We start from the raw sequence: 18973 nt of genomic DNA on the forward strand, positions 1-18973 counted from the left end.
AAGACTTTTTTTATTATTATTATTTTAAACGGTATTTTGACATCGGAATTGAAAATTCCGTTTTTGATACAAAATGTTGTTTCTAGAACTGAATGACTACCAAATACAACCTTAGAGTAAAATTGTATTTGATAGTCATCCAAAAAAAATATTTTTGGATTTTTTTTTCGTTTAACGGGAACAAGAAAAAGAATCTTCCGTTTGATATCTACAATTCATTTTTTTATTTTTTCGAAACGAACAAGATGAAAAAAGTCAGAAACGAGAAATGCTGGAATATAACTAATATGATAACTATATTATAATATTTGAGTTTCGTTTCAAAACGGAATTTTGTCATAGAAATGAAAAATTCTGATTTTAACATAAAACATCGTTTCTAAAACAAAATGATTACCGCAGCCTTAACTCTTCTCCCTAAGTGGGGAGTTCATTTAGATTACGATTGGTAATTATCTGGAAAAAAAAAAAACCTTTCTACTATTTTATTGTTTTATGGGATCTTCTGTTGGATGTTGACAATTTCTTTTCTTTTTCCCCCCCTTTTTTTTTTTTTCAATAAATCAGATAAAAAAATGTCAGAAATGTAACGGTATTCCAATATTTAAGTTTTGTTTCGAAATGAAATTTAACACACAAAAAAATGACTACCAGGAGCATTATAGAAGAGATCCCAATTTCCAACTCCCAATCTCCGAAATCGAACACAAAACGCATGTTCACTGTTCCACACGTCATGAGACTCACGACTTCAGGACTTTAGTATATGTAGAAATACCAGGATACCTCTGCACACAGATATTAATGGCGGTTTTGCTTTATCTTCTTCTTGGGCCCCACTCTATAGACTATTCTTCCATACCGAGTTCGACTATAGTAGTCTCCTCTGATCCATCTAATATTTATACTTCTCATAACTCCTTCGATCCTTCAAACATTGACCCTTTAGAACCGGTATACTTTAAACGATTCTTTCCTCCATTTCCCCAATAAGAACTGCTAAATTCTTACCAATTTGGATGAACCTTCATCCTTTCTTTTAGTCTTCTTCTCTGAGCGACACTTGGAGTTTGATTATTTACTTTGATCAGTTGATCCGCCACTACCACCACCTTCTCTGCTACTCCTGAATCGTTTACGCAGAGGACGAAAGGATTTAAGATTTGCTTTGGTGTTTGTTACTGGGTTACTACTTTCTGATAGTGAAAGGATCACAAGACCATGCCGAGTTGTAAACTTGTACGGCTTCCCAGTCTCCGAGAGAAGGTCGAGGACACCCTCTCTGCTCACCGTAACCAACTCGTTTCACTCCTTTCCAGGTTCGAATTTCATTTCTTCACGATTTCTCTTTCTTTTCTTTTGTTCATTCATTCTTGTTCTATAAATATCTGTGTTGGCATTTGAAAAGGTACGTCGCTGAGGGGAAAGGGATTCTGCAACCCCATCATCTTCAAGACGCGTTAAACAACGTTGCTGGAGAAGATAAAGGAGAGGAGAAGCTTGCTGATAGCCCCTTAATCGAAGCCTTAGAAGCCGCGCAGGTGTCTTTACACTTCTGCTCTTACTGAATGAATTACATCTGGGTTTTGTTATTTCTGTTTCACTGGAATCTCCATTGCGTTTGTTTTAGGAAGCAATAGTTCTTCCGCCGTTCGTCGCTATAGCAATTCGTCCAGCGCCCGGCGTTTGGGAATTTGTTCGTGTTAATGTTGATGAACTCAGTGTTGAACAATTGAGTGTCTCTGAATATCTTCGCTTCAAGGAGGAACTTGTTGATGGCGAGTAAGCACTTGTTATCTTCTCTTCTCAATCCTTCTCTGAATTGTCTGTCTCTTATTAAACTCCCTAATTGAAATTTTTGATGTTTAAAATTTTGTTTCAGACAAAATGATTCTTTCGTGCTTGAACTCGATTTTGAACCCTTCAACGCGTCGTTTCCTCGCCCAAGCCGGCCTTCGTATATCGGCAACGGCGTTCAATTCCTCAACCGTCACCTCTCTTCGGTTATGTTCCGTGACAAAGACTGTTTGGAGCCTTTGGTTGATTTTCTCCGAGACCACAAATACAAGGGACAAGTAAGTCTGCAATCGCATTGCTCTGTTTCTCCTGGTTCCCTAATTTCTCTGCCTTTCCTCTTTAAGTTGAGTTTTCTGCACCCATCTTCTAGTTCACTGTCATGGCTTAACAGTTCCAAGCCTAGCTTCCCAACCAGAAGATATCAAATACAACGGAGAGGGGAAAAGATAGAATCAACTGGAAAGGACGGGCAAACTCTGGTGTTGAACAGCTTTGTTGCCTTGTAAACTTAGAGCTGACTAATGTAACTTAAATTAATACTGTTTGCAGGCAATGATGCTGAATAATCGCATTACCAGTGTATCCAGACTCCAGTCTGCCTTGGCAAAGGCAGAGGACTATCTTTCAAAACTCCCGCAAGAGACGCCTTATTCTGATTTTGAGCATAGGTAAGCCGTTTAATCCATGTTTATGTGCCCCTGCCTCTTTGGTTATTCCTGTTGTATTGTCTGTCATTTGTTTGTAAGGGTTTCTATTGCCTAACTGATTCATGATTCAATTGCTTAGAGTAGTTTGTTTCTCATTTATGGTTCATTCCCTCATGAGCAGATTCCAGGAATTGGGTTTTGAAAGGGGTTGGGGTGATAATGCAGAACATGTTTCAGAGACAGTACATCTACTCTCTGACATCCTTCAAGCTCCTGATGCGTCTGTTTTGGAGACCTTCCTTGGGAGGATTCCGATGGTGTTCAATGTTGTCGTTCTATCCCCACATGGATACTTTGGCCAAGCAAAAGTCTTGGGTTTGCCTGACACTGGTGGGCAGGTATTATCATCAATGCTTATGTTTCTGGACCATATACGGACTGCAAAATGAAATTCCTTGTTGCATCTTTTTTTTTTTTCGGTTTAGCGTGCAATCTATATTCAGTTGTTTGTTATATATCTGATTATTTATCTCCACTTATGTGTATTAAATTGACATTTATCTGTCTGCCGGTCATTGTAATGTTCATGAACATCAGAATGACATTATGCTCGGATTTTGTAATTATTGCACAGGTTGTTTATATACTGGATCAAGTGCGTGCCTTGGAGAGTGAAATGATTTTGAGAATAAAGAAGCAAGGCTTGGATATTACTCCCAAGATCCTCGTGGTATGTATATTTCCATTGTTTCTCACAAGATACGCCTGATAATTAGTATCCTCTACTTTGTTTCCTATAGGCTGTCTTCATGGTTTTCCATCTAATACTTCACTAATGGTCGGTGTAAGGTGACGCGACTAATACCTGATGCAAAAGGGACTACATGCAACCAACGTCTTGAGAGAATTGGTGGAACAGAAAATACATACATTTTGCGGGTGCCATTTAGAAGTGAGAAAGGGATTCTTCGTAAATGGATATCAAGATTCGATGTATGGCCTTACCTGGAAAGGTTTGCCGAGGTATAATCTTTTTAACAATGACAGGTTGGACTGTTCCTTCACTCCATTTAGTAATGCTTCAGAAGTTGACACTTTTTGTTGGATGTGGGTTTCTCTGTATCCAAGTTTTTTGCTTGTGAACTGCATTTTATGGCTTGATGAAACAGGCTGAAACTGCTAGAAACTTTGGATCATATTGAAGATGTGGAATTTAAAAAAAATACATATCCTTAATCTTAATTCAAAAGCAATTGGTTAGCCTTTTGCATATCAAGCATGAACAATTTGCAACTCCCAATACACAGTCAAAAAACAGTATTAAAATTTAACATATTTGTTAAATAAACATGTTGCCCTTGGCAGATTTGGGTATTTTGGAACTGAGGATGCTTACCTTCCAACTGCTTTGTTGCTAGGAGTGTTTATGATTGATTGTTCTCCCCTGCCCCCTATGTGAAGGTCTACTGTCCAACTATTTTATTTCTTTAATTAATTGTTATTTTTTGTAAGATTCACTGCTGCTGATATTACATGTTCTTTGGCTCAAATATTAGAAACAATAATGTTAAGAAACACCAGGGAGAGATGTATGTAGTCCCTACCCCTGCTTTCTCTAATGAATTGAAGAGACATCTGCTCTTAGGTATACTGAAGATAAAATGGAAATTTGTTTTCTTTTCATACCATACCAAAAGGTTTCATCGCAATTTTAAATGCTTACTTCATCAGTAATTAGGCAATAAGGTACTCTGCATTGAGTCATGTAAGAATGTGTAAATTTATACATGCAGATAATGAGGTTTCCATATTTATTTCCAGTAGTTTCTCTTAGATTCTACATAGAGTTTATGATTTTCTTTTTGTTGCTTCATTATAGAAGAAAATAATTTCTGAGAACTAGCTGCAGCACATATCAAATAGAATTTTAGGGAAAAACTTTCCCACGACAACAGTGCAATTCCCTCTCACATAGTTCTCTCTCTCTCTCTCTCTCTCTCTCTCTCCTGCTCTGGATATGTGGGCCTCATGTGGATGAAGCTTTTTTCAGTACAACCATTGGTGTGGTGTGCAGATTCCTCCACACTCTGGCATCGTGGGGAATCCTCTCCATCATTTTAATATTCTGCAATTTGATTGAAGTAAAATAAACTGAAAAGCTATTATCTGTTTGCAGAAGTACTCTGTTTGGTATGAGTGTGTGTGGGTGGGGGGGTGTTTGATTTCATGTTTATGGGGTATCTCTAACAGTTGAATGTTGTGATTAGGATGCGGCAAGTGAAATTTCTGCCGAGTTACAGGCTATTCCAGATCTGATTATTGGCAATTATAGTGATGGGAATCTCGTTGCATCATTGTTGGCTTATAAGCTTGGAGTCACACAGGTCTTTTATAATTATCTGATTGCATGTTTATGCTTACCATTGTTAGTTAATCTATCAAGAACCAAATTTTACATTGGAATTTTGAATGGTTTGTGTGCAGTGTACAATTGCACATGCACTGGAGAAAACAAAATATCCAGATTCAGATATATATTGGAAAAAATATGAGGACAAGTACCATTTCTCATGCCAATTTACTGCTGATCTACTTGCCATGAACCATACGGACTTTATAATCACCAGTACATACCAAGAGATTGCAGGAACGTAAGTCCATTATTTAGTTTGTTAGATATCCTAATGAATTCTCGTGCATGCATATTTATTTGTCTTACCTTCTGTTGGCATATACTGTTATTTCGATATGCAAATCCTTATGCTATACTGTGGACTGACAAAAGAACAATTATAAATCCTCTAATTATTTAATTCATGCTCACTTTTTACTGTCCTTTGACGTAGTACTCCCAAATTCACATGTATGTAATCTAATCTTCTCCTGAATTATGCTATGTATTTGACTGTTCTTACTGGTTACTTCAGTAACCCTTGTGTGGTTGAAAATGGATTCAATTTTTATTCCTGGAATGGGGACTTTATTTAATAGTTTTCCATGTGAACCTCTAGTTGTTGTTGTTGTGGTTTTTTTTTTCCCCCATAATTGTCATTCTTTACAACCAGTATTTGTATGTGGATTGCTTCCAGTATTAGGGCTTAAATAGCCTACTTTTTGATTGATTAATTGATTACAATTTTTATTGATTATTATTTTAGTTGTCCAAGACATTATACAATTTGTAGTGTTGTATGGCTAGAGCTTCAGTAGTCCCAATGACTTAGCAAAACCTCTGTTTCATGATGTGCTGAACACTAGGAGACTCGTAAGACTGGTTAGTTCACAAGTTCTTATATGTTAACTTTCTCAAACCACATTAACCTGAAACTTTGATTAGGAGTTATTCATGATGACCATCAGACATATGAAACAATGTTCTCAGACCAATCATGTTGCCTTCCAGTTCAGACATAGAAGCTACAATCTACAAGTCAGGAAAGTAGTCAACCCCGAAAGCTCTACTGAATTCAATTCCATGATGAACCCAGTGAAGTCATCAATTTCTACCAAGTCCACCATTAGTTGTAATTATGGCTCATAGATGTACATTCTACTGAGACATCCTTGGATGTTGATCAAGATAACTCTGTTTTGTTGGTATAATTGCTGTCAAACATGGAAGGACCACTGGTTTATCTCTCCATCGAATCAAATTAGCCAAAGATATGCTTTCATGAGCCTATTCCAGAGTTTCAATCAGATCCTGCCTGTATCCAGGCCAGGAAATTAAAAACATAAATCCAGTAGCCCAAACAAGATGTCAAATAGGAACATCCATGCATACCCCCATCGCCATAGCCATAGATGTAGGGGTTTTGAGAATATGCTTCAAGGATCCATGCATACCCCCATCGCCACAGCCATAGATATAGGGTTTTTGAGAATATGCTTCAAGGACCAATAGTTAACATGGTGCTCTTGGGTGGTTTCACACTTTCACAAGAATGAGGAGCAATGGGTGATCTAGAACGATCTCTTGTTCTTATTATAATATCATGATTGGATTTGCATATGCTTGGTAAAATGAATTATCTTCTCCTTTGAAAATAATAAAAAAGGGTAAGTGCTCAATAGGAACATGAGAAAAGTGACTGAATTGGCCCTAGTTACTCTTTGGAACCAGAGTAGAACGAGCAGGTTCTCAAATGAGAAACAAGGATCCTATGTCTTCGAAGGAGTTGACTGATCCTTATCATTTAATATAGTAGTAATAATTTCATTTAATATAGTAGTCATTATTTCTGTATCTTTATATCGATGCCCATACTCGGTACATATTTTTTTATAGCCCCATGCTTTCTGTATAATATGTGGAATTTATCTGCAGTTATAAAAAAATTTACCTCAAATTAATCCTTTCATGTTCTATCTTCCCCCTGTTTCCCTTTGCCCCTCGGTATGTTACTTCATGGTTTGCTTATGTATTTTTTCTTTGCTATTCTAGTATTCTTGTTGGGTAGATTCATGAAACTGGTTATCTTCACACATCGGTATCCTTTGTTATATTTTTTAACTGAGTTTTTTAAGTCCATAAATTGTAAAGATATTAGTACTGGATGCATCACAACATTGTTTTCCATGATTGTGCCTTGCTGTGATGTTGCCTAATTGCATAATGGCATATTGGTAGTTGGAGGTGCTTACATGTTAGTGCAATAGTGGTTCAGTGGTTCTGCTTCTCTCAAAGATTTCTTATCTTGTATCCTCCTTTTTTTCCAGCAAGAATACTGTTGGGCAGTATGAGAGCCACTTGTCTTTCACTCTTCCAGGGCTCTACCGAGTTGTTCATGGTATTGATGTTTTCGATCCAAAGTTCAATATAGTTTCCCCTGGGGCAGATATGGCCATTTACTTTCCATACTCAGAGAAGGAACAGAGACTTTATGCATTACATGATTCAATTGAAAAGCTTTTATATGATCCTGAGCAAAATGATGAGCACATGTGAGTATGTTTTGACTTTACCTTCTCTAATATCAGAAGTATATTTAATTTCATTACCCACTACTCCTGGAAGAAATGAATAGAATGATTCCACGACTGCTCTTCCACATTGATGTTCTAAAATCAAATAAATAAATTTTGAAAAATGATATTTGCTTTTTGGTTTTGATTGCTCAAGACTTTTCGTTGTTCGTGTAGCATTCAGTTATAGCCAATTCTAAAACCACTCACATTTAATAAAGGTGAATCCTGTCCTGGTATTGAAGTGCAACCACTAAATGGAATGGCATCCCAACCATGTCTAGCTTGCTCTTGTGCACATACTAGTAGCATCTTCCCTTTCAATTACTATTAAACCTCACATCTTTTAGCTGAGTCAGTTCAGTAACTCTGCCTGTTTAATGTTATAGAGTTCAGGAACATTTTGAGTGTGGCCACAGTATTCTATATGGTCTAGTGTACCAAACATGAATAATTGGTGGTTGGGTCTGACCTAAAAGAATCAGGCCGACTGGATGTTTCTTTACCATCTGGATCTATACAAGTTTTCTGAGCCTTTATTGAAAAATTTTTTGGGTGAATAATATAATTCATTACCAAGAAGAAGAAGAATATACAAGACCCCTATGAAGGGGGAAAAAGAAGGGGAACAAGAGCCGCCCTCAGGGGAGAGAGGTGCCCCGAATCAAGGATGGGGAGAGGCCCCAAGATGCAACAATGTGGCTATTCCTAGGGGAGGCAATACAACTTTTGGAAACCTTAGAGGCCTTAGCTTTAACATCAAAGGAGATGGAATCCCAAATCCAATTGAGAGTATGAGAAAGCCTTTATTGAAATTGCTTGTTCAGTTTTGGAAATTTTATGAGTCGGATATGCTAATGTGTGCTGTATTATGCACATAATAATCATGTATTGTCGGGTTTACATGGCTTTGTTTAATAGAGATGGAATGTCTGAGTCTGATGTTCAGCTCCCACTCAATTCCTGGAGAATTAGGATCATTTAAAAAATTCTGTACTCAGTGAATCAACATGATCAGATGATTTCTAACCACCCGATCTATGAGTCACTTTTGGAAGTCCCAAGAGGCTGCCTCGAAAATTTTCAAATTTAAAAAAAACAATGCAGTGGGACTTTTTTGTTAAATCTGAATTCTAGCAATCTCTTGGGTTCGACCATTCTAACATTCCTCTATCATGAGACAGAAAGCAAGTGTCCCAGACCTTAACAGATTGGGGCCTCATACCAAGATATTGCCGGGATTGAAATCAAATCTGCAGATAATACATTGAATAATCTTAAATGAGAAAGAATGCAACATGGGAACTATATTTAAATTTGATCCACTCCTATCCTTATTGAGAAGAATGTAAGTTATCGGATGTAGCTGTCCTAAGTTACTACCAGTTGATCTCACTAATATTTTAATTTCCTGTTACAATCAATTATTAATATTTTCAGTTATTAATCTGAATTTCTATGATACAGTGGAATATTGAGTGATCGATCGAAGCCCATCATCTTTTCCATGGCTAGACTTGACAGAGTGAAAAATATGACTGGCCTGGTTGAGTTCTATGGTAAGAACGCCAAATTAAGGGAACTTGTAAACCTGGTTGTGATTGGTGGTTTTATTGATGTGAAGAAGTCCAGTGACCGCGAAGAAATTGAAGAGATTGGGAAGATGCATTACCTCATAAAGAAATACAAGTTGGATAACCAGTTCCGTTGGATATCTATCCAAATGAATCGAGCGCGCAATGGTGAGTTTTATCGCTACATTGCTGACACAAGAGGTGCCTTTGTTCAGGTAAGTAGTGTTGGTTTTCTTCTTTAACCATTTTCTCTCCACACACCCCTCACACAGAAAAAGTGGCATTTTTTTTTCTTTACCCCTTTTGACTTTGCTCTTTTGCTTCATTACAGCCTGCTTTCTATGAAGCTTTTGGGCTTACTGTTGTTGAGGCCATGACTTCAGGCCTTCCAACATTTGCAACTTTTAATGGAGGTCCTGCTGAGATAATTGAGCACGGTATCTCAGGCTTCCATATTGATCCATATCACCCTGATCAAGCAGCTGAACTTATGGCTGGATTCTTTGAACAGAGCAAGAAGGATCCCAGCACCTGGGACAAGATCTCTGAGGGAGGACTGAAGCGAATTTATGAAAGGTCTATCCTTTCCTGCCTGATTCAGTTGCTACTTAAAAACACTTTGCCTATTTTTGTATGGGATTGCTGGTGCAATCTTGATATCCCTTAGTTACCGTGTCATCTTACAATTTTGCAGGTACACATGGAAGAAATATTCTGACAGGCTATTGACATTAGCTGGAGTGTATGGCTTCTGGAAGTATGTGTCAAAGCTTGAAAGGCGAGAGACCCGGCGCTATCTGGAGATGTTCTACATTTTAAAGTTCCGGAATCTGGTGAGAGAATTTTCCTTTGAATACTAACAGTGACCAAGGTGTACCGAAATGACGATAAAATTTAAAGAATGCTGCTTGCTTTATGCCCCATTGTGAGAGCTTAGAGTGGCATGAGAAGCAACAATTGCATACTTTGGCTGTTGTCCGCATCAACAATAACTCAGAAAAACAAATTGAAATGGATGCTTAAGAGTAAATAGTTATGCTTTACCATGATATATTGATTAATTTACACGGAGAACTGTTTCACCTTACTTGAATTTCTTTTTTCAGGCAAAATCTGTTCCACTGGCAGTTGATATCTAGACCAGGAGCAGTTTCGCATGGTTATTACAGAATTTGAATAAAGTTCTTTGTGAATGTTCCTTGAGGATACTTTTAAGCTCCCAAGTAATTTTGTGTGTAACAAGAACATGTTGTATTTCTCAAATGATTCCTTGTGAATCCGCGGCTACAGTTCATCTTCAAGCTACTTGCCTTGAAGAATGTATGTACATTTTCTTGTAGGTGTTGAATAGATTGTGCTGAGTACCATGATATTGATATCACTCATCATAATCATTTTTTGGGTCTTTATAACTAATGTATGTTGGCTGCAAGAGTCTTTCCCCCATTGTAGTCTTTCTTTAGCACCAACAGTCGACAAATCTCCAAGTATTGGTTCTAGGAAAAAAAAAATATTTTTGGATGATCCATTTTTAGGTTGTGAACAACATTTCTGTTAAGATACATTTGTGATTTGTGTTGAATTGCTCCATTGATCACATAAAAAAAAAAATTCTGGTTGTGTGATTACTGTGACTTCAGCATCAAGTGTTTGCGGCAGTTCCTCTTCTTGTATATTTTGATCATTTACGGCATTCATTACCAACCATTAGGGTTTCAAGAAACCCTTTTCATGGTATAATTAGAACCCTTATTTGGAGGATGGGCCAGGCTGGATTGGGAAGAATCCAAGTAGCCTCTTGACAGATCAGGGCTGGTTTGAAACCGGTTCTGATTTCTGTGGTGGGAGGCAAGTAAAGCTTCACAATCTCATTTGGCAATGTACTGGACTGACATGTGTCAGGTGTATATGCCTCGATAGTGGGAAACAAACCCGACCCAATTGCCCTCAAAGCCTCCCCTAATCCCATTTACACAGGAAAGTCGTTCCCGTCATGCGACAATTTGCCAGAGAACAGTGATAAAGTAATCGATCAATGGGTTCTCTGGGGCTTCTAGGAGAGCTGAAAACTTGAAACAGATGAGTTGAGAGGCTGTGGAATGTCTTCTGGTCGCTTCAGTTTGCTTTATCAGATATACTTTAAACCCTTTTGGGAGTTTTTTTTGGGCTTCACAAAACTGAGCTCTTCTTCTCCTCCTTTATTTTAACTTTGGGTTATGGTGGTGATTCATGGTTGGTGATCTGATATAAATATAGGGTTAGCCGTCCAAGTTGTGACTTGTGAGTCTTCTTGCTCCTGCTGCCATGGCAGAGAGGAGATGAGGAGTTCTGACACCACCTCCCAATATGATGTTCTCTCCGGAAGATATGAGTGAAGAGAGAGAGAGATGATGGGTGCTGGTCGTCTCCTTCTGGGCCCTCATAGCACATGGGCAACTCTTTATTTCCTTTGTCTCGATTTTCTTCCATATTCTTTCTCTGATTAGTCTCCCACTCTGGTCGCTACTATGAAAAACGGTCAAATATACTCAAAACACACACCAACGGTCAAATATCTTACTAAATTAATGGGTTTTGTTATTCTCTAAAAAGGACACAACTCCCCCAACTCTCCCAGGAAGAAGATGATAACCTTTGACTCATTTAATTGCAATTATGATAAGCTCTGTTACAGCCAATCCACTTATCCCTTCGTCTTCTGTTAATGGTATCAGTTAAAATCTGTCTGTATCAGTCCGATACGAGATCAAAACCACTATTTTCGATATAGAAAAGTAGAACTCTAACTAACATTTGTCAAATGAAGAGGGAACCCCGTTTACATTTAAGACGCCGTTCCCGGCACGAAACGTACACCCCGATGAGGACGACACAACAAAAGCAAATTACAGAAACCCCACTGGCCCTTACCCATGTTCCTCTATCCTATATCCTAATACAATAATATATAAAGTATACATCACCCATAGTCCACTTTTTTTACTAACTCTGACTTAGAAAGACAATACAGAGAGAGACAGAATAGGATCCGGTGCAGATTGGACTAGACCCAGTTGACGATGGGCTCGAGACATTTGGGTCTCTCTGGCCCGAAACCCGATTACCCTAAAATAAGAAAAGGAAACTTGGAAAAGGTAGGCCATGGCTGCAGTTTTCTTCATAGCTGGCCAAATGAGTGAGCAAGATAAGCTAGTGCTCCCACAAGAGGTGCATTGATGTAGGTGGCCGGCTCTGATTGTTCATAATCGGATCTCTGATCCGGGAATCGATCGTGAAGGTCAGGTCCACCCACGATTGCCCCGATTAGTATGTTGGGATTTGGTGATGCAGAGTTCATGACACTAAAGCCAGCGGAGCATGGGATCTTCCTTGGATGTGCAGCAACGGACGGCAGCGATGAGCCCCGATGATGTATCCTTTCTGGGTACCTGGCACCGTACCCCACCATGTAAGACATCCTCAATGGGTTCTGCCCCAGCAAGTAATCCACCTGGCGCCGCAAATTAAACAATTATCACTAAATGTCAATAATAAAATCTGTCGTCGGATCCGCGGTTTTGTTTCATCGAGCGGGAGCGGATCCGCTGTTCATCCGGATCGGAAACAAGCCGATTCCGGACCGCGAATTAACGATGGTTAAAAAACGAAAAACAAACCTGTCTCTTAGCAATGGTGCGGAGCTTCCTTGGAGTGACAATGATTCCACCGCAAGTGGCGAAGGTGTGGGCGGAGGTTAAGTACTTGGCGTATGTTAGCAGGAGGAAAGATGTGGATGTCACATACTGCATGTTGCTGTCACTCATCCTGTACAGAAGCCCCCCTGTTCAAGTGTTCATCAGAGCATACCCTTAAAACTAGCCGTTACAAAAATCACAGAGAGAGAAAGGAATAGAGAGAGAAAGAACCCACCTGGGGTGTATTAAGCTTGGGAGAAAGACTTCCCTGGTATGAGGGAACAAATGAAGTTATCGGCATGTCCTTTGTAATCGCGGAGAGATTGAACCTTTTGGACTAAAAATGACTGAAAACAGAGTTCCGAGACAAGAAAAATGAAAACCAAGTCAGTAACCATAGAGGAAGGGGGTGGGGGAGAGGAAGAAGAAGAAGAAGAAGAAGAAACAAAATGGGACCTTTGAAAGAAGAATCCTCGCTCCAACATGCTTGTTATCCCACCCAAATATATTGTCACCCTCGTCTGCTCCTAAGGTCTGCCCATTGACTTGAATGTAGTTCAAGTAAGAAGGATTTTTGGTGGCTCTATGTAACCACGCAGCTCCCCACAACAGTTCATCCTTCAATAATGGCGAAAATAAAAAAGAGAATGTTCAGGCCAGAGTTCACCAAAAAGGGGTTTTAATGGAGGGGAAAGTGAGTTCAATGTTACAGAGGGAGTAATTGCTAACCTGATAGCCTGAGAAGGAACAGTAATACGGGCAGACATCTTTTCTCAATCCATTACTGTAGGAGCCCCTGTATTTGTCAGCGAATCCAAACACCTGTAAACCCATAAAACAGAATTTCTTTCTAATCCAAGTTTTGTTCTTAAATCAGAGCTGACATTACAAATGAAAAGGCTGTGATTTACCCTAATGGCTCTTGTGATTAGAAGCTTGGAATAATATGGGTCGGATCTTCTGAAGACCAGAGATGCAGCCGCAAGAGCGGCCGCAGTTTCAGCAGCTACTTCAGTTCCAGGAGTGTTTTTGTCGATCTTTAATACATTTCTTGGAGTATCCATATCTTCAGGCCTTTCCCAACAAGCATGGTCCTTGCTAGCATCACCAACCTACAACAAAATCAAAACCCATCTTCACCCCCTCTGTTTATATCTCATTTCCAACACTACAAAAGGGGGAAACAAACCTGAACATAAATAGTGTCTGGATGGGCAGTGGCTTTGAGAAGGTAATCGGTAGCCCAACGAATGGCTTCTCTTGCATTCTGCAACTCTCCCTTCATCAACCCACCAAACTCTATAACACTCCATGAAAGCATTGTCGTCGTGAAAGCCATGGGGAACCCAAACTTCACATTGTCCCCTGCGTCGTAATATCCTCCAACCAAATCAACCTGCATTGTTCCACCGAGATGAGAAGAGCCAGTTAATATTTCACATGTCAACAAAAATGAAAGAAGAGAAAGGAAAAATACAGAAAACAGAGCATGAGAGAGAAGGTTAAGGTTCGCACACGCATAGCCGAGCCATCTGAGAGACCAGAGTCTCTTCTCCATGATAGCCTCTGGTTAGAAGGGAGCTTGCCAGACCTCTGCCCTTCAAAGAAGAGGATGGATTTTGAGAGAGCATCTCTGTAGTTTTGTGTGGCAATGCGACGGTGGTGGGGATGGTTAAGGTAGTGTTGTACTGGTAAGGCATTGCAGAGAAGCAGAGACACTAAGAAACAGAGGAGGATCAGAATAGAGGAGGAAGAAAGGGAAGCAGAAATAGCCATTAGGGCTGCGTAACTAACCCAACTACCCCAACCGCTGTTAGTTCCCCCGAGATTGAGAACTCTGTTATTTATAAGCCAAAACTGAGAACTGCCTCTGCAACTCCTGCTCTTTCTCTCTCCATCAGCTTCTCTTTTTTCCTCCTTTTTTTCTTTCTTTTCTATCTGCTTTTTTTCTCGATTAGAGAACCTACCTATGGAAATACGACACGTGGAATACTTTCCCAGTGTTAATTACAGGTAGGGCATAGCTACTTTTGTATTTACTAGAATACCCTTATTAGTCTTAAAAAAAATATATCCTTTTTTATTTTTGTTTTTTTTTTTCAGCAATACCCCATTAAATTTTCCTGTCCTTCTAATAAGAGAAAATTTCACTTACATTAATGACCCATTAGAAGCAACCCCAACCTTTCTATTTTTTAATGCTTTTTGCTAGCATATTTCATTCATTGTTATCATATTTTTTCAATTAGTTTGTACTGGAACGAATTAACTTCAAAGAAAGGGTAATAAATGCGAGAACTTTTGTGTGAAAAAATTGCCACTTAATGGTTGTAGTTGGTCTTATTTTAGTGGTCCACTTAATTTTACCATGTGGTAAATTAATTTAATAATTCTTACTATTGGATATGAAGTAGATGGTCTAGACATGCTATTTGTAAAATTTAGATACAAATAGCATATCATGTTTTCTGTCATGTATTATTATACATCTTCTATAAGAACAATTATATTTTCCTACATCTGAGTATATATATATATATATATTATTTTTTTTTAGGGATTGTGGGGGTGGGAGGGGGTTTGGGAGGTAGGCCCTGGAGGGTGTTAGAACGTGTTAGATTTGTGAATTGATATATCTAATTTGGCCAACTAGATATATTTTGTTCAATTTGTATAAATTGTATTTATTAGGGTTTTAAAAATGGGGGAGAGTTCTGCGATATTAATTATTAGGGTGGGTGATTATGATACTACTTATATGGAATGGAATCACCCAAGCCAAACCAATGGGAGCATGAGAAGAAATGCCCCATGGATTGTATACAGGGAGTCCTCATGACAAAGGGAAGAGCGTGAGATGGTGCATGAGCTAGTAGATTGGTCATCATTTTACCTAACCATTAACTACTTTTTCTACCAAAAAAAAAAAATCTGTTTCACTGGGGAAGAAAAGGAATTAGAAGGTAATGATGGGCATTACTTATGTGAGACTAACAAGTGGCATAATGGAGTTCAGCAATGAAGTACAACAAAATATCTTATACTATAATGCAACAAGGTCATTTCATGTGGAAAAGAGAGAGAGAGACACATATGTGCTAACAAACCATGCCCCAATAGATTAGAAGTTCCAAGGATTTGGGATTAGATTAATTGAATTGGCTGAGATTGATCCCAAACCAAGCGACTCAAATCGAGATTTTAAAGGGTTTTTTCACCAGTTTTGATAACCCGATGCCAATTCCCCTTACTTGAACCATGTCATTGATTGCTTATACTTTGAGATCTGGATACTACATTATCACCACGCCCAATCTATATGGTTTTTACATAATGCATTCTCCATTTTAAGCTTTTCAAAGGTCAAAAACAATCAAGTGACAGTTGCTGGGCAGCTTGGTTTGGAATTTGGATTGGAGAACTTTTATATTCGTATTGGGAGTAAAAAGAGATCCAAAAGGGAAGGCATATCCAACTGGAACTGATCTCTTTGGGATTGGAGGAATCCCCCAAAAGGGTCCTTTGCTTCTTTCTTTTACTTCTCTTTCATCTTTATCTTCATTTTCATGTTTACTACTATTGAAACATCCCACATCACAAGAGGAAGAGGGTCATAATCACTGGGGATCCTCATGGTTAAATTTCCTAAGAAGTTCCTCAGCAAAACAAACCAAGCCAATGTCTGAGTTGTAACAAAAAAAAGAAAGAAGATGATAAGGGAGTGATGAGATCCCAACTGTCTTTAAGACATTATGTAATCCTCTCTTCAACGACCAAAGTTGCCCACATAGGCATGTGCATTTTGGCATATGTAGACAGGCTTGATAGGGGAAAGGGGATATAAGATAATGGGAAATGGATATCTCTTGTTGGAGATCTTGGAAGGCATGAAGAAGCATAACCCAAATCACAAAAGTTCGATCAGGATCTAGATCTGGGTGACGCAGATAGGGTTGGATTAAATCGGTCGTAATCATTATAGATTTTGTCTAAAAAACCTATTGGAATTGATTAGGATCAAGCAATATAAAAACAAAATGAAACAATCATAAGGACTACTCAGATAATCACAATACGTGGTTCAATAAAGTGCCTAAATACATGAAGAAATTAGAGGAGTTTTTTTAACAATAGAGAAAAGGGTTACATCCAGAAATCTGATCATCTGCTTTGGGAGAGCGACCTAGAAAAAAAGGGTCAGAGAGGTGCTCTGGCCAAGAGGCTCCGATGCTTAAGTCAGTTTTCAGACAACAAATACATTATTAGAGTAGTAGAGAAAAAGTGTGTGAGAGATTGACCTCTTTTCCCTTTTATGTGGTAGATGAAATGAAACCCTAATCCTCATAAGGGGTGAAATATCTTATTTGCCCTTGTGGTTAGGTTTCTTGAATTGTAAAGAGCCCCTTGATCTATGGTTAGATGCCACATGACTTACACTTGTTGGTGAAGTGATATTGTGATGTATCGCAAGCTTTCTTCCTTGCATACATAATTACAAGGAATTCACTTAACCTTTCCCTCACCCTACCAATTCAAAGGAAAAACAAAGATATACAAATCTATGAGATTATCTCTCTAGACCTCAAGCCCTATGGGTTTTTAATGGCCCTTGGGAAGTTAACTGCAATCGAAACTATAGATTTAAAGACTTCGACCCTTAACAGGGCGATTCAAATGGAAGAATATCAGTATTGATCATGGCCGGTTCTAACATGTGTAAGATCAGAATCACTCAAAATTGGTCTTAGTCGCAGCTAATTCCGATTCCAAATTTTTAAAACCTAATTCAAATTTAGGATCTCTTGTTCTTGATGGTTCTTCTTCTGCTCCTGATATTTAGTATCTCTTTAATTTCAAGATCAAGGGCCCGTTTGATAACGTTTCTGTTGTTTCTGTTCAAGAAACGACAGAAACATAAATTTCCGTTTTTAGAAACAGAAACGGAATTGAAGGTGTTTGATAAGTCATGTTTCTGAAAGTCAATAGTAATCAATGAAAGAATGGCCATGAGTCATTTCCAGAAATGACAAAACCAGTAGAACTCGTTTCGCCTGGGTCATTTCTTGAACCATAAATAAGTAAAAATTTATATTTTTATTTCTGAAAATAAGTCAAACAAAACAGTTTTATCAAACGTTTTTTTATTTCATTTCTACCTTTTTTGATACAAAAACAGCATGAACACATTTCTTGAAACATTATGAAACGGACCCCAAGTATGACACATCGCCTTCTTCCCAGTTCCTATTACTCTATTATGTATAGGCACATGGATGGGGTCGACTTCTTCTATTGAGGGTGAGGGTGACAGCCAACTCCTTTCGTGGCCTTTTTCACATGGATATCAACGAGCTCATCAGTAAGCAGAAGTAACCCACATGGGCAACAAATCTCACCTCAATTACTAAACATTACTCTACCAAAAAAAAAAACTAAACATTACATCAACCCCGTCAACATCTTTGCCTTCCCCTACTTGAGTGACTCTAAAGTCCAGAGAGAGATACCTCTTTCGACTTGTTACTCTAAAGACAACCTTACTTGGAATAAAAGATTAAGAGAGAGATTTTGATCAGCAAAATCAATAATGTCAATTTTTTTTTTTAATGGAAATAATGTGTGTAGCTTGGTAGCTTATGTTGTCCGGAAGGCCACTGCGTCTATGAGGTTTTGGATTCAAGGTTTTTTGGTTCACATCTTTGTTCTATAGAATAAAATATAAAAAAAATAAGTGTTTGACTCTTTAACTACCATGGATTTAGGGGATGGTATCGGTATTTGCCAATACTAATTTGATGCCGTGGGTATCGATCAATTTTGTCCCTACTTTTATTAAAAAGTACTGATTTTTTATTATTTTACCCCTAAAATGATACGGATAACCAATCCAAATTGATTAGGGATCAGGGATTGGTCTCATCTGATACCGATACTTGAAACCATGCTAATTGCCATCTTCATGACACCTCACTCAACCAACTCTTCTACATCATCAAGTTGGTACTCTTATATTGACTCCTCTAGCTAGAGTATAGGATTGATTAACTACTATACACTTCGTGGCTATTTTAAGCTTGTAATTCAGAAATCATGTTTAGTACATGTTCTTATGGATAAATCTCTATTGAAAAAAAAAATCCCACTTCCAATGACAAAAATTTCATTATAATAACTTTAAGGGGGTAAAAATGGGATGATAAATGGTTGAATTTCATATAAAGTTAATGTGTTCTTGATAATTACTATAAAGGAGCAAAGATACATTGATTAATAGCATATTTTCTACAAATTTTTGAGCTCTCTTATAATGTGTCCA

At 38.2% G+C, this 18973-nt stretch overlaps 2 protein-coding genes across 2 annotated transcripts; one reads left to right on the top strand and one right to left on the bottom strand.

Annotated features, from left to right (window-relative positions):
* The first annotated feature begins 879 nt into the window (after positions 1-879).
* Positions 880-10364, top strand: LOC122065659 (sucrose synthase 2-like). The gene is made up of 15 exons (XM_042629483.1): positions 880-1319; positions 1409-1541; positions 1631-1782; positions 1883-2075; positions 2347-2465; positions 2626-2842; positions 3079-3174; positions 3294-3467; positions 4712-4828; positions 4929-5095; positions 7164-7388; positions 8877-9198; positions 9315-9559; positions 9678-9816; positions 10090-10364. Exons 1-15 carry the CDS (start codon positions 1222-1224, stop codon positions 10120-10122), a joined length of 2430 nt encoding a protein of 809 aa, XP_042485417.1. The 5' UTR covers positions 880-1221; the 3' UTR covers positions 10123-10364.
* A 1386-nt stretch (positions 10365-11750) lies between these two features.
* Positions 11751-14547, bottom strand: LOC122065660 (endoglucanase 17). Its single transcript, XM_042629484.1, is given in 8 exon segments — positions 11751-12473; positions 12640-12803; positions 12893-13004; positions 13114-13275; positions 13387-13479; positions 13569-13769; positions 13847-14053; positions 14173-14547. Coding segments are annotated over 8 exon segments (1533 nt in total). The 5' UTR covers positions 14434-14547; the 3' UTR covers positions 11751-12140.
* Between the last annotated feature and the right edge of the window lie 4426 nt (positions 14548-18973).

Source organism: Macadamia integrifolia, unplaced genomic scaffold (genome assembly GCF_013358625.1).
Source record: "Macadamia integrifolia cultivar HAES 741 unplaced genomic scaffold, SCU_Mint_v3 scaffold2083, whole genome shotgun sequence".
NCBI lineage: Eukaryota > Viridiplantae > Streptophyta > Magnoliopsida > Proteales > Proteaceae > Macadamia > Macadamia integrifolia.